Genomic DNA, 15,245 nt, shown 5'->3' on the forward strand with positions numbered 1-15,245 from the left:
GAGACCCAGCGCCCAGGACATCACGGTGGCAATGGGTCATGTGGATGATGTGGAACGGCGATTCTGGGCCCGGGAAACAAGCACGGACTGGTGGGACCGCATAGTGCTGCAGGTCTGGGATGAATCCCAGTGGCTGCGAAACTTTCGCATGCGGAAGGGGACTTTCCTTGAACTTTGTGACTTGCTGTCCCCTGCCCTGAAGCGCAATGACACCCGGATGCGAGCAGCCCTGACTGTCCAAAAGCGAGTGGCCATAGCCCTCTGGAAGCTTGCAACGCCGGACAGCTACCGGTCAGTCGCGAACCACTTTGGTGTGGGCAAATCTACCGTGGGGGTTGTTGTGATGCAAGTAGCCAACGCAATCGTTGAGCTACTGCTCTCAAAGGTAGTGACCCTGGGAAACGTGGAGGTCATCATAGATGGCTTCGCCGCGATGGGATTCCCAAACTGCGGTGGGGCTATAGATGGGACTCACATCCCTATCCTGGGACCGGACCACCAGGCCAGCCAGTACATCAACCGAAAGGGCTACTTTTCAATGGTGCTGCAAGCACTGGTGGACCATAGGGGACGTTTTACCAACATCAACGTTGGATGGCCGGGCAAGGTTCATGACGCTCGCGTGTTCAGGAACTCTGGTCTGTTTAGACGGCTGCAGGAAGGTATTTACTTCCCGGACCACAAAATAACTCTTGGGGATGTGGAGATGCCTACAGTGATCCTCGGGGACCCAGCCTACCCGCTAATGCCCTGGCTCATGAAGCCCTATACTGGCGCCCTGGACACTGAAAAAGAACTCTTCAACTACCGGCTGAGCAAGTGCAGAATGGTGGTGGAGTGTGCTTTTGGCCGTCTCAAGGGGAGATGGAGAAGCTTACTGACTCGCTGTGATCTCAGCGAAACCAATATCCCCATTGTTATATCAGCTTGCTGTGTGCTCCACAATCTCTGTGAGAGCAAGGGGGAGACCTTTATGGCGGGGTGGGAGGTTGAGGCAAATAGCCTGGCTTCTGATTACGCCCAGCCAGACAGCCGGGCAATTAGAAGAGCCCAGCGGGACGCGCTGTGCATCCGGGAGGCTTTGAAAGCTAGGTTCCTCAGTGAGCAGGGTAACCTGTGACTATTAACTTTGTTTAAAGAGAAGCTGAACCTGCCCCCGTTTCTTTACCCAGTTTATGTTGACTATCCTCTCCAGCTACATACCCCCTTCACCCCCTTCCCAAAAAATAAAATCTGTTCTGTTTTGTTAATGAACACCGTTGTCTTTATTATTGTTTTCGCGGGAATGTTTTAAACCGGGGACGCAGACTGTGGCGGGGGGCGGGTTTAGTGTTCTGATGCAAATGATGCTTCTAAACTCCCGGAATGACAGGCTCCGCAGTGGTGGACTGGTTGTTTCAACGGAGCCTGCCAGCTCTCCTGGGCGGGACTGCGTGTATGTGTCGGATATGTGACTTTCTGGCAGGGGGAGGAGGGTTACAGATCCCCTGCTGCGTGGCTCTGTGATCCAGGATAAGGACCGCTGCATAAGATCTGTAACTGCCCTCCCCCGCCACAAAGTCACAGAGCTACCCCCCCCCCCCACAGAACATGAAAACCACCTCCCAGACTGACCAGGGCAACTAGTGACTGCACTGTGTATGTGTCCTGATGCTGGACCTGCCCCCGCCTCTGTACCCTGCTAAAGGTGACTGTCCTGTCCAATTACCAAGCCCCTTCCCCCCCTTCAGACAGACTCTCCTCCAAAAGAAAATCATGGAAACAGTAATTAACAGAAACGAATATTTTATTATGAACCACACGTGAAACGAGGGGGGGGTGAAACTTGGACGGGGGCTTGTGTGAGGTGGGTAGGAAAGGACTTCTCAAATTTTGGGGAATGAGAGCCCAAGAGTGCTAGAGCAGTCTGCAGTGGTTGACTGAAAGTTTTAACGGCCCTTGCCGCCCCTCCTTCTTTGGACTTTGGGTGAGGGGGGTGTGGGACTTGGCGGCGGGGGAGGGCGGTTAGAGATAGACCGCAGCGGGGCTCTGTCCTCCTGCCTCCGGTCTTGCAGAACATCCACAAGGCGCCGGAGCGTGTCCGTTTGCTCCCTCATTAGTCCAAGCAGCGTTTGAGTCGCCTGCTGGTCTTCCTGACGCCACCTCTCCTCCCGTTCCATGATTGCTCGGTGCATTTCGGACAAGTTCTCCCTCCACTGTGTCTGCTGGGCTGCCTGGGCTTGGGAGCAGGACATTAGTTCTGAGAACATGTCCTCACGCGTCTTCTTCTTCCTCCGCCTAATCTGCGCTAGCCTCTGGGAGTGTGATGCCAGGCTGGGTTGGGAGACAGTCGCAGATGTGTCTGTGGGAATGGGAAAAAGGGAGTGAATTCCTGAGACAGATAAATGAAGTTGTGAACAAAGAACATAGTCTTTCTCTGTGAACAAGACCATGCACTGCACCTCTCACATGCGCACTCAGGACAAGGTCGAATTTTCGGACCTCGCCTTCAGTGTCTGGGGTCTTGCAGTGGCGATCTGAGAAGCGGGGCAGGACACCTCAACTTGTGTAGCAGGCAAACATGGTAAGCCGTGGACTTGTGGCTGCTTAAAACTTTAATAGTAGCACTGGCCTCCTTTCACATTGAAAGCAAAGCCAGTCTCTGCTGCCAGCAATCCGGCAAGCATGAACTCTGCCCCTGTCCCACCCCCTCGCGGCTGTCCCAGGGAAAGATCCCTGTATGCTGCCCCTCTCCCGCCTCCAACGCGTCGCTGTAAAGCAGTCCCAATACTAACATTCCCCTCCCTAATTCAAAGCAGGGCATCATGAGCGACATCACCCTGATGAGGATCTCGGACAGCGAGAAGGAACGCATGCTTAGGGAAAGCATGCAAAAACCAGGGCCGTATGCCGCCATGCTTTGCTGTGCAATGATCCCTGAGTATTTGATTGTCTCCTGGCGAGGAAACGTCTCGTACCATGGAGGACCCAATAAAATCGCTCTCCCCAGGAACCTGATGACCAGGCTTGAACATTACCTCCAGGAGACCTATGTTGAGATCTCCCATGAGGATTTCGTCTCTATCCCCGGACATATAGACCGGATTTTGGTGTAGCTGCACTGGCAGGGACTAAAGAGTGGAGCGTCTTGGGCAGCAGAATCATGAAAAACCGGACATTGTTAGATTTTTTTTAAATAGTTGGGACTAAAAATTTTATCGCCTAAGGCAAAGAAATCATGAAAAACCCATTGTTAATATTATAAATATTCCAGTTCTGTTAAAAATAAAAGTTTAGATGTTTAAATCACTTCAAGAAAAACCCATTGTTAATATTTTAAATATTCCAGTTCTGTTAAAAATAAAAGTTTAGATGTTTAAAGCACTTACTGCTTGATCCTTCCCCTGATTCTGTGTCCGGGGTAACGGCTGGGGACGGTTGGTAGGGGATCTCGGTAAGGGTGATGAAGAGCTCTTGGCTGTCGGGGAAATCAGCGGTGCAAGCGCTGTCGACTGCCTCGTCCTCCTCATCTCCTTCCTCATCTTCCCCGTCCGCTAACATGTCCGACGAGGAACCGGCCGCGGACAATATCCCATCCTCAGAGTCCACGGTCACGGGTGGGGTAGTGGTGGCGGCCGCACCTAGGATGGAATGCAGTGCCTCGTAGAAACGGGATGTGTGGGGCTGGGATCCGGAGCGTCCGTTTGCCTCTTTGGTTTTTTGGTAGCCTTGTCTCAGCTCCTTGATTTTCACGCGGCACTGCGTTGCATCCCGGCTGTATCCTCTCTCTGCCATGGCTTTAGAGATCTTCTCGTAGATCTTTGCATTCCTTCTTTTGGAGCGCAGCTCTGAAAGCACGGACTCATCACCCCACACAGCGATGAGATCCAAGACTTCCCAATCAGTCCATGCTGGGGCCCTCTTTCTAGTCTGCGATTGCACGGCCATCTCTGCTGGAGAGCTCTGCATCGTTGCCAGTGCTGCTGAGCTCGCCACGATGTCCAAACAGGAAATGAGATTCAAACTGCCCAGACAGGAAAGGGAATTCAAATTTTCCCGGGGCTTTTCCTGTGTGGCTGGTCAGAGCATCCGAGCTCTGACCGCTGTCCAGAGCGTCAACAGAGTGGTGCACTGTGGGATAGCTCCCGGAGCTATTAGCGTCGATTTCCATCCACACCTAGCCTAATTCGATATGGCCATTTCGAATTTAGCGCTACTCCTCTCATTGGGGAGGAGTACAGAAGTCGAATTTAAGAGAGCTCTATGTCGAACTAAATAGCTTCGTGGTGTGGACGGGTGCAGGGTTAATTCGATGTAACGGCGCCAAATTCGACATAAAAGCCTAGTGTAGACCAGGCCTAGGCAGTGTATAAAAAACAAATTGCTCATCTCATTCTAACTGAACAAAATTAAGCAAGAAACTTACATGCCCCTTTTCTTATTATTACTGGTATTGAGGTAGCACCTGCAGGCTGCAATCAGGGATTCATGCCCCACTGATAAGCTAAATTAACTTACATATTTTAGGGAACTCTTTTTCTAATAATACCCAGACATGTTATCTCAAGTTTTAGTATAGAGAACATTAGCATTTGAATCTGCCTAAATCCAAAAGCTGTTAGCTAATCAAGAGATATTATTTGAATAGTGCTTTTTTTTTTTTTTTTTTTTTTTTTAAATCAGAGGATAGAAAAGCACTTTACAATTAATTAATTAATCAATCCTCAACACACACCTCTGAAGCTGGTGAGTATTATTGATGCCGTTTTATAGACTGGGAAACTAGGCGCAGAAAGCAGAGCTGCTAAGGCCTGATTTTTCAAAAAGCGAGGTGTGCAAAATATGTATCTAATATAGATGGGTAAGTACCCAAACAAGGTGAATAATGTGAATGGACAGTTATATGTCTGAACAGCTATCTGCATACTCACGATCACTCATGGCTAAACAAGGCAAACACCTCATCTGTTTGTAATGAGGCCCTAAATTACGTGACCTAGTCATGTAGGAACTTAGCTGGGTGATCAAGAATGGTACTGTGAAGTGTTAAGTCTCATTAGTGAGTCATTCTCATGACATTAGAGAAACTGAGATTACTAGGCTTTCAATAAGTATTTAATTCTCTTAGTGATGGCAATGATTCACTGCTCCCAACCCAGCATAACTTTTAAAAAATTCCCTCCCATATGTATTTTTCCATTTACCTGTCACTTTGAAACTGTGAGTGGTTTTCCATAATGTTTTTTGTTGATTTCTCAGTGAAATCATACTAAAGCCTCTTTTACAATAGAACAAAGATCCATAAATGAGTCAATAGCAAGAACTTGTGACACTAGATTTTTATATTTTATATTGCTATTGAAATTACTTCAGATACTTTTGGGTTAAAATCATAGCAAAGATGAGAACTTATCTGATTTGATTTAAAATTCTCAATAACAGAGTGGTATCCATTCATAATACATTTAATATAGAACAGACTTTATTATTCCATCATCCTTCTGCTGTTTTTTGTCACTCAACTGTAACACTGCCAATGTATTTTTCCTCATTCTAAAGATTATTTTCCTCATGTTTATTATGAAAACCCCTTAGAAACCTAAAACAGAAGTATGGTTCCTTTACTAGCATTATTTCTTATTTCACACATGAACCCTGGTATGTTATTTAGGGTTGCTAAGTAGTATGCTGCTTGCCTAGGTTTCTTTTAAGGTCACAGAACCATTTGGTTTGAGAAGAGAGCAAATACACATAACAAAAGTAATGGCACATGTTTGGGTCTACCAGTCCAAAACGGTGGCATTTAAGAGAGAAAAATAGTTTTGGAATTTGTAATTCTTTAATCTTTCATTTGTGTGATAATAATGCAGATGGCAGCAGAAGCCACCACTTTGCTACCAGATGAGGAGGTACTGCTAGGACAGAGGAATGAGATTAAATATGAATTTGTTCTTAATGATCTCAGTATAGAGTGCAGACAAATTATCCAAATACAGGTTTTCTGTGTGAGTGAGTGTCTCAAATCTCTCTTCTGTTACTCTTGTCTTGTATTTGAATGAGATTTTATAAAAATATTTACTGCTAAAGATGTGTGTTGCTTATATTATGTAAAAATAGAACATGTGCTTAACAGAGTGCTGAATTGTTTAACTTGTTTTACTAAAAATAAGTGTGTAGTTTTTAAACTTCAGAGCAGAAACTATCTTAATTATAAGTACAATATCATATATAAAGAAACTGCACACTGTTTGTGTGATCTGCCTGATGGTTAGCTGAGGCCCAAGAGATAATTCTTGAGTCCAGCAAAAATGCACCTCTTTAATAATAGTAAGGGAAGAAGGGGTACTTGCCTAGAACCCACTAGAGCTGTGTTCAGTTCCCTGCTCTACCACAGATTTCTTGGGTAACCTTGGGTGAGTCACTCCCTCCCTCTGTGCCTCAGTGTCACCTCTGTAAAATGGGAATAGCACTTCCCTACCTCACAGATTGTGAGGTGGTTAGATACTATGGTAATGGGGGACATCTAAGATAGATGGTACAGTGAGCAACTGTCATTTTATAGCACTGACACATAAAAGCCATCAATATCATGATCACCACCACCAGTCGTCATGTACAATACTACTGACCTTATTGTGTTAACATGTGTTACTACATCAAAAGCATTTAAATTAATCATTTATTAGTAGCAGTTTTGATAAAGAGGGAGTGTATTCTAGTGGTCAGAAGAGGGGGGTTGGAATCAGAAGGTCTTGGTTTCAAATACGCTGCAGTTTTGTTGCGTGACCTCAGACAAACCACTTAATCTCTATAAACCTGAGTTTATCTATACATAAAATTGGGATGATATTTACTTATCCCTCAGAGGGGTTGTGAGGATTAATTAATATCTAATTAATCTGTGTAGGTCTTTGAGAACCTTGGCTGAAAGATGCTATATAAATGAAAAGTATTTTTATTAATTTTAAAATTATTTGTATAAATGCTTTAGCTTCACTGACTTGTGCAGGACAAAAATTATTCTTTGACAACTAGAGAGAGCATCCCGCAGATATTACCTTAGCACATCCATACATCTTCAACAAGTTCAGCACCCTAGATTTGTTGGTGACAAGTTGCCCAGCTGAGGATTTGGGCTTTAACTGTGTTGCTGCCCTTGTTTTGGACAGCTGATAGCCTTTTCAATAGGAGAGAACTTGCAAACAATAATTTAGGGGATGTTAATCTGGGGCCTGTCAACACTGACACCCATCCCTTTAAAACTTTAATTAATTAGTTTATTATGTTACTTCTCTGTTGTAATTTTCAGCAGGTCTAGGAATTAATTTTTTCTAACACGTTGGGAAATTGCGCATTTGTCAGGAAATAAATGTATGTGAGTGAACTTTGATGTTCTTATCTCATCCCCCTCTTCCGCCCCTCAAAAAATTACAGCTACACTTATTCAGTATAACAAAAAAAATCTTTGTTAAAAGGAAGTTAAAGATGCTTTCAGTGCTTTTTCTCCCTGTACCCTTTCAGAATGTGGAAGTAGAAAGCCTGAAACCTAAACCTCTGAAAAACAGAAAAGGGCAGAGTTAAGATAATACATCTCTCACCACATCCCCATACAATCTTACCTCAGCCTCTGTGGAGATGACAGTAGGCTACTTATCCGTTCCTAACCAAACTGGCCATTTTCTGCATGCTCACACTAATAGCAAATCATTGCTCTTTTTCATACACTCCAACTGACTCAAACTCTCTTAGCTGTAGCAGGTTGGATCTGGGAAAGAGGAGGTTGCCTGAGCTCACATTGCCGCCTTGGGAAGCTTCCAGCTGCAGCTACAGGCTCTGAAAGCTTTTGAAAAATGTTAACATTTAGTTTCTCCAGAACTGCTCTTCTTCACCCTCCCAGCTGAGCTTTGGGTGTTAGGGAAGCATATGGTACTGTGACCAACTGAAGGACTCCTTAGGGCAGCAAGCAAAGGAGGGCAGAATTAAGGCTGTGTGCAAAAATGGTTATAAGAAACAGACCATTTTAAAAACACATAATTGGGAGGAGAAGGTAGGGAGGCTGTATCTCAGGTATCACTCTATTAAATAACCCCACATTTGCACCACAAATTCTACCCAGGATCATAGAAATGTTCAGGTCAATCTGACTATGCATGTGGATTTTAGAATATTTTGAAAAAAAAGAAAGCTTTGGTCAACCTTACCTATGGATCTTCAAGGGCGATCCCATCATTTTGGTTTCATATTCAAGTAACAAAATCTACTTTGGATCTTTGTCTCACTGTATTTATTTCCTCCTCTATTTCTCAAAACCCTTCTCTTAGTCTGTAGGAGGAGGAGACAACTTCCTCCAGGATCTGTGCATCATTTGAAGCTCATGGTACCTCCCTATACTGTGGAGAGCGCTTCAGTAGGTGTAGGCAATTTGTTTTGCCCTTTCCAGAGGTAAAAGTAAGTCGATCCAGTCCGGCATACTGGCAAGAGCCGGTACATAGCCGACCGTACCAGCAGGGGGCAGCTTCCCCAGGCGGGCAATTTTAAAGAGCCCTGTGCTCCCGGCAGCAGACAGAGCCCCTGACCCTTTAAATCGCAGCCAGAGCCCCGCTCCTGGAGCCCTGGGGTAGCGGCAGCAGCTGGGAAGCCCCAGGGCTCCGGCAGCAATTTAAAGGGCCCAGGGATTTAAAGGCCCCGCCCCTTCTGCCTGAGGCCCTGCCCATCCCACCAGAGCCCTCCCCTCCGTCCCCCAAAGCCCTGCGTACCAGGTACCGGGTAAGTCCCTTAAGTTACATTCACTCCTGGCCCTTTCCTATACCAATGTTGACAAATCTTGCTAGTTATTCATAAGTCTGGTGATTTGTTTTTGGTTTTTTTGGTAAAGTCCCCAACTGCTGCCTGGAATCATTTTGTTACCTGAGAACAGTCCTCACCTATTAATCTCTCCCCCCAAAAGTAAGTGTCTAGCCTTGGGGCTGTAGAGAAAAACTTGAAATGTGACTCAAAAAGTCACCAACTGCAGACGATGTATAAGAGGAAGCCCGAAGGCCACACCTACTGATTAGTAAAGTTCGTGCTTGTTAAACCAATCTCACAATTTTTAGGGCAAATCATGTGACTTTTGAATCCTTAGGGGTGGCACTGTACCTGGAAGGGCTAAAGCAGCGGAGAATCCCAGCCCCCGGTACTGGCACTTCCCTGCCTGCTTGGCCCAGTGTGTCGCTCCTGTTTAACCATCATCTGTAGCCTGGGTCACCGGTAGGGTGACCAGCTGTCCCGATATTCAACTGTCTGTCCCGCATCCCGACGGCGCCCTGCCCCCTATGGGTCCCGATATTTTGTTTTTGTCATCTGGTCACCCTAGTCACCGGGCCAGCGCCTAGGGAACCTCCATGCGCTACCCAGAGCAGAGCAAGGAGACGCTGCTCCCTTTGAGCTCTGGGGGGCGCCGCTCACCATTTAAGCGGGTTACTGAGCTAATCAGGAGGCGTATCTGTCACCAGGATCGGAGGGAAGACTGGGTTCTGAACCAATCAAAAACAATATCTGTCTCCAAGGGCGGAGGGAAGCCGAACCTCTGAGCCAATCAGAAGGTGTATCTGTCTCCAAGGCTGGAAGGAAGGCGGGGCTCTGAGCCAATGAGAAAGAGTATCTATCTTCAGGAGCGGAGGGAAGGCGGGGCTCTTAACCAATCAGAAGGAGTATCTGTCTGCTGGAGCGGAGAGAAGACCGGGCTCTTAACCAATCAGAAAGAGGATCTATCTCCAGGGGCGGAGGGAAGCCGAAGCTCTGATCCAATCAGAAGGGATATCTGTCTCCAAGGCTGGAAGGAAGGCGGGGCTCTGAGCCAATCAGAAGGAGTATCTGTCTCCAGGGCTGTAGAACCTGATTGGGATCGGGGGAGCGCGCACGCGCGACCTGTTGCTGTAGCCGCGCGCGCTGTGTGCCGGGGCGGGGCTTGGCCGGGGCGGGGCAGAGTGTAAACACGGGTAGGCAGTCGTGGTGAGGAAGGTGCGTCTGTGGTGTAGCGGTTGGTCCAGGATACCGCTGCCTGGCCGGCCATGGCGGCCTCTCCTGTGGAGGTGGTCGGGCTGCCGAGCGAAGAGGTGAGGTTCGTTGCGCGGCCCCAGGTTGCCCGCTTTCCGGAAGGGAGGCGGGCGGCAGCTCCTCTTTGCTCTCTCCATCCGCTTTCCTGTGTGGTGCCCGGACCCTCCCCCTGACAGGCCTCCTCTGTTGGCATGAGGGCCTGTGACTGTGAGTCCCTGTCGTGGGGGCCCTCCCCTGCCTGTGCCGGCCTCAGAGTGGTGCCGGGCGGTGTAGGCAGGAGAGGAGCCCGGGCTATGGCTGTCGGGGGCTGGGGCTGTGCCGTGCTCTCTCGGGGCTGGCAGAAACCTACCTGTTAGGGGAAGGGGTGTGACAAATCTTGGGGCTGTCTGTAATCATTTTCTTTGGCCTCTACCGAGTGGCTGCCGCCGCCACCCAGAGGTGTCTGCCTCCCTCCCTCTCTGAACGTGGCAGCAGGTCTCCCAGCGTCCGGCCCCGTGGGCGCTGGCTACCGGGCAGTCCTGTCATCCGCGATGGTCCCTCGAGCGAGGTGCTTGGGTTGGTAACCTGGTAACTTCCTCGTCTAGTGGTAACAGAATTTACTGTTGATAGACGTCCCAGTGATTAGCTGGATAAGAAAAATTAACCTCGGGTTATGAATGGTTTGTGGATTGCCTGCCTCTTTGAACAAAATCTGAAACCTTTCCTCCTCTCTTGGAAATCGGTAGTATACTTCCTAAATCTACCAAAGTCAATATTCCAACCGTCTGAACTGATACCTGTTTGTAAACAATGCATAGGGAGGATGAGGGAGACTAGATGATCTGCTTTTTCTAAGCATGCTAAGAAACTTTAGGTTTGGGCTGTGCATTTTGTTTGGGTAGTGTTATCTTCGAATTTTAACTCTTGGGTAACGGACTGATTTTAGAAACTTATGTTCTGAGTTTGTAACCTGAAGGTGGTAATATATCCAGGTGGTTTAAACTTCACATATGTATGCAGGATGTAGATACTGGCTATCTGTGAGGAAGATAGTTGCAAATACTTCATGACTCTTTATTAGTGAACTTTTTAACTACTGTTTTGTTTCAGTTGAAGGTAAGACCCTTGAAGTTTTCAAGTGGTTGATAAATTTAGGGGTACCACTCTTGTATACTATCTGTAATACACCTGTGAAATATGAGTGGGAACTAATTCCTTGAGGGACTTCTGGTGGCATACACTCTTGCCAAGAAGAAATGAACTCAACTTTTTTTTTTCCCCTCCAGGTGTGTAGTGATTAAAAATTGTTTCCATTGGAGAGCACTTTAGTATCCTGTGTGAAATGCCTGGAGTGTTATCTTTGAGCCAACCGAGTATATTTTACCAAAGCTGACTTTGATCTACTCTTGTGTATCAGAACATATGCATGCTTTATGTAAATGTATTTACCTTGCAATTTTTGCCACTATTTGAGTGGTTCACAAACACTAATTCATTTTTACAAAACCTCTCTGAGGTAAGGGAGTGGTATTATCCACTTTTTTACAGATGGGGGAACTAAGGCACTGAGATTAAGGTCTGAGGTATCCACTGATTTTTTTGGATGCTCAATTGGAGACATAGAGCTAGTCTATCTTGTGTACTGAATGAGGCAGGGGTCCTTTGGAAAAAGTAGTATGTGATCATGTAATCAAAGAATGTAACATGATACATACACACAAGGGGGTTGAATTAATGTTACACAAACCATCTTAATTCTGGCATTTCCTAACTTTTGAATGTTTGACTTTGTAACCTTAGTGTTGTTTTAATGTTTTTTCATGAGTAATCTTAGATATAGCTTCTCAAATCTCTCTATCCATTTCTTGCTCTCATCTACTTAGTATTACACTACTCACTGAACAGGAAAAAGACAAGTGTGCAGATAATTCTTTTGCAAACGCTACTGTCTCAATATAGTTTTAAAAAAATCATGTTGACAAATTTCCTCTTACTCCACTTGTTAACCTTAAGCCACTGGCTTCTAATTTTCCCCAGGGGTGTTGAACCCCCGCTCAGCCCCAGACCCGACCCTGCCCCACCTCCACCTCTTCTCCCAACCCCCGACCCCACTCCTCTACTTTCCACCCCTGCCCACCCCAGGCCCCATCCCCACTACGCCCGTTCCCTCAAGGCCTCACCCCCACCTCTTCCCCGCCCCATTCTGCCCCTTCCCCCGAGTGCGCCCCGTCCCTGCTTCTCCCCCTCCTGACCAGTGCCTCCTGCACGCCGCTGAACAGTTGTTCCGTGGCGTGCAGGATGCGCCGGGAGGACTTAATTTGTGGGGACAGCAGGCGGGTGGGAGTGGGGGCTGCTGGTAGGTCTAAGCTTGGCTGCTGGTGGGTCTAAGCACCCACTAATTTTTTTCTGTGGGTGCTCCTCAGAGTCTGCGCCTATGCCTTTTGCTAAAGAAAGCAATGCTTTCAAGTGCATTTTCCACCTCCAGGTGGAACTTTCTTTTACAATGCTTTTTGCCTGAGGCTGTTTTCGAAAATCATTCATAAGCTTTAGCTAGTGCAGAAAGAGGAGTCTGGCCTGTCTTTTTTAATGGGTAGCTGTGTGCACACTCAATGTGTGCTCTGAAATTACTGTCTGCTTGGTTAAAGAGTGCAAATCCAGGTGATGGTTCAGAACTGTACATTTTTGTACAGACTGAAACATGACTGCCTCTCTACCAGGGTAGTGGTGATCCTGCTGACTTCTTAAATGTGCTTGCTTTAGTACTGGTGCAGTTCTTGATGAAAAGTCCTTGGCTGTGGGACTTGCTTCCTTCAGGTGGCACACAAAATCTCAGCGTTACTGACTTCTAGTCTTGCATTACTCACTTTCATTGGTCAAGCATTTGCTATCATTGGGTCACTTTAATCTGTTGAAGTAGTACAAGGGAAAAAATTTCTTGTCTGCTCTGCGTTGTTGAATCTGCCACAGTATGGAACGGCTTCTGTATGAGGAGAGATTAAGAAGACTGGGACTTTTCAGCTTGGAAAAGAGACTGCTAAGGGGAGATATGATTGAGGTCTATAAAATCATGAGTGCTATCGAAAGTAGATGAGGAAGTGTTGTTTACTACTTCTCATAACACAAGAACTAGGGGTTACCAAATGAAATTAATAGGCAGCAGGTTTAAAACAAACAAAAGGAAGTATTTCTTCACACGACGCAGTCAACCTTTGGAACTCCTTGCCAGAGGATGTTGTGAAGGCCAAGACCATAACGGTGTTCAAAAAAGAACTGGATAAATTAATGGAGGATAGGTCCATCAATGGCTATTTGCCAGGATGGGCAGGAATGGTGTCCCTAGCATCTGTTTCCCAGAAGCTGGGAATGGGAGATGGGATGGATCACTTGATGATTACCTGTTCTCTTCGTTCCCTCTGGGGCACCTGGCACTGGCCACAGTTGGAAAACAGGATATTGGGCTAGCAGGACCTTTGGTCTGACCCAGTAGGGCCATTCTTATGTAATGGGTGCAGCATATTTTAAAAGCAATCTACTAAAATTGAAGGGGAAAGGTATCAACTGGTGCTTACTTCTAGTGCCTAAATAGACATTACAGGAGCAATCTCAGTTGTGTAAGCTGAAAAAAGAAAGTGTTTCTTGCATATTTGTAGTATAACAAATGTTGTCATACTACAGAAGTAGGGCTGGCAAAGAAGCCTGCCCAGAATGAGAAAATATGTATTCAACCAAAATGCCTTCCTTCTCTCCTACTGGAAGACCTTGAAAATAGATCTATAGCTACACAATGAAATTGTTTCCAGATGAATAATGACTTCATAGCCTATTTAGTTAAAGAAATGTATCAGAATTCTCTCCTATGTACTCCGCCTGGAGAGAACACTTCTGATCACTTGTTCATTAAGGACACTTTTTTGGCTTGTAAATTGCAGAGTATTTCAAAATTTGCAAAACAGAACTCTATGGTGCCAAGACAGCAGATATTTTGAGCTCTTCATGTTGCATTTCAGGGAACAGTTTAGTAATAGGACAATATGGTACATTTCCTGCTTTCATGCACTTCATGGGTCAGATCTTGCATCCACTTTTCAGAGGACTTCCATTACATGAAAGCTCATGTTTTCTGCAAATAGCAAAAGATGAGTGAACATCTGGCATTTCATGAATTCCAAAAAGTATTCACATCTAAATTTCTCATTCCTTAGCATATACTTCTTGACAATGTAGCTTATTCTTATGTTGCCCAGGGCCATCGGGCTAAAAGGTTTTTATTACCCAAAAACCAACAGAGTGCTCCGTGTTCCAGAGAATTTAAAAAGCAAAAAATAAACAAAGAAAAGATTAATCTCCCAATCCATTACTTATCTGTCTGAAACCAAGTAGACCTCTCCCCATTCTTTCTGTCTAGCAGAAGGACTTTCTTCTGCTCAACCTCTTTTCTACTTAATCCTGAGGCAGGTCACTGCTTCCGCTACTACTCAGCCCATGTGGCAGGGCAAGGAGTCTGGGAACCAGTGGAGAGGAGGGGAGACTGATCTGACAAGGGTGCAGGGAAAGAACTGGGACAAGGAGCCAGGGGAAGTGTGGATGATGAGAATGGTTGAGAGCTCTGGGAAGGGAGGCTGGAACTGGGAGTTGGTGGACTGAGAACAAAACCAGTGGGTGGGGGCTAGGAATACATGGGCAAGGAGATGGGGGAACAGGAGTAGGGCGGAACTGGGAAGGGGGAGACTTGGATGGAGGAGTCTGCAGGGGTGAGACTGAGACTTACTGGGGAAGGGATCTAGGATCAGAAGTCTGAGGAGTAGAGGCTAGAACTGGGACAAGGAGCCAGCCATGGGACAGACAGCTTGGAGGGGACAAGGCAGAAGAGGTCAAGCTTGCAGGAATGGACAGAAGAGTCTCTGCCCGCTAAAGCACACACCCCTTCTGAGCCTAGGATGGATATCAAGATTCCTGAGGCTCACCATTCCTCTGCTGTCAGCAAATATCTGTGAAACCCATGAAATGTGCATCTCATCTCCCTGTAGTGCAAGTCCACATAAAAGTTAACTCACCTATTACTGCTGTCACTTACACCATTGGATGAAGTCTGAGGTCTGAGCCATGGATCAAAGGTTCCAGCTTTGCTGAAATCCAATGTAGTGTCAGTATGACACTACATGATGAAATTTGTTTTCCCCAGGTTTTTAAAAACCTGAGAAATTACACATACAACTACCCAACCTTAAGTTGTTCTCCTTGTGCATATG

The 15,245-nt window shown here is 46.3% G+C and overlaps 1 protein-coding gene across 2 annotated transcripts in view; it reads left to right on the forward strand.

The window, feature by feature from the left end:
* The first annotated feature begins 9,955 nt into the window (after positions 1-9,955).
* Positions 9,956-15,245, forward strand: part of NEDD4 (NEDD4 E3 ubiquitin protein ligase) — a 112,219-nt gene continuing 106,929 nt past the window's right edge. For both annotated transcript variants that reach the window (XM_026648276.1, XM_026648277.1), the window contains exon 1: positions 9,956-10,076. In XM_026648276.1, coding sequence (XP_026504061.1) covers positions 10,032-10,076 — 45 coding nt within the window. In that variant the 5' untranslated portion in view covers positions 9,956-10,031. The remainder of the gene's footprint in view (positions 10,077-15,245) is intronic.

The sequence above is a fragment of the Terrapene carolina genome, unplaced genomic scaffold, assembly GCF_002925995.2.
Source record: "Terrapene carolina triunguis isolate 2854851 unplaced genomic scaffold, T_m_triunguis-2.0 Scaffold67, whole genome shotgun sequence".
In the NCBI taxonomy this organism is placed as follows: Eukaryota; Metazoa; Chordata; order Testudines; family Emydidae; genus Terrapene; species Terrapene triunguis.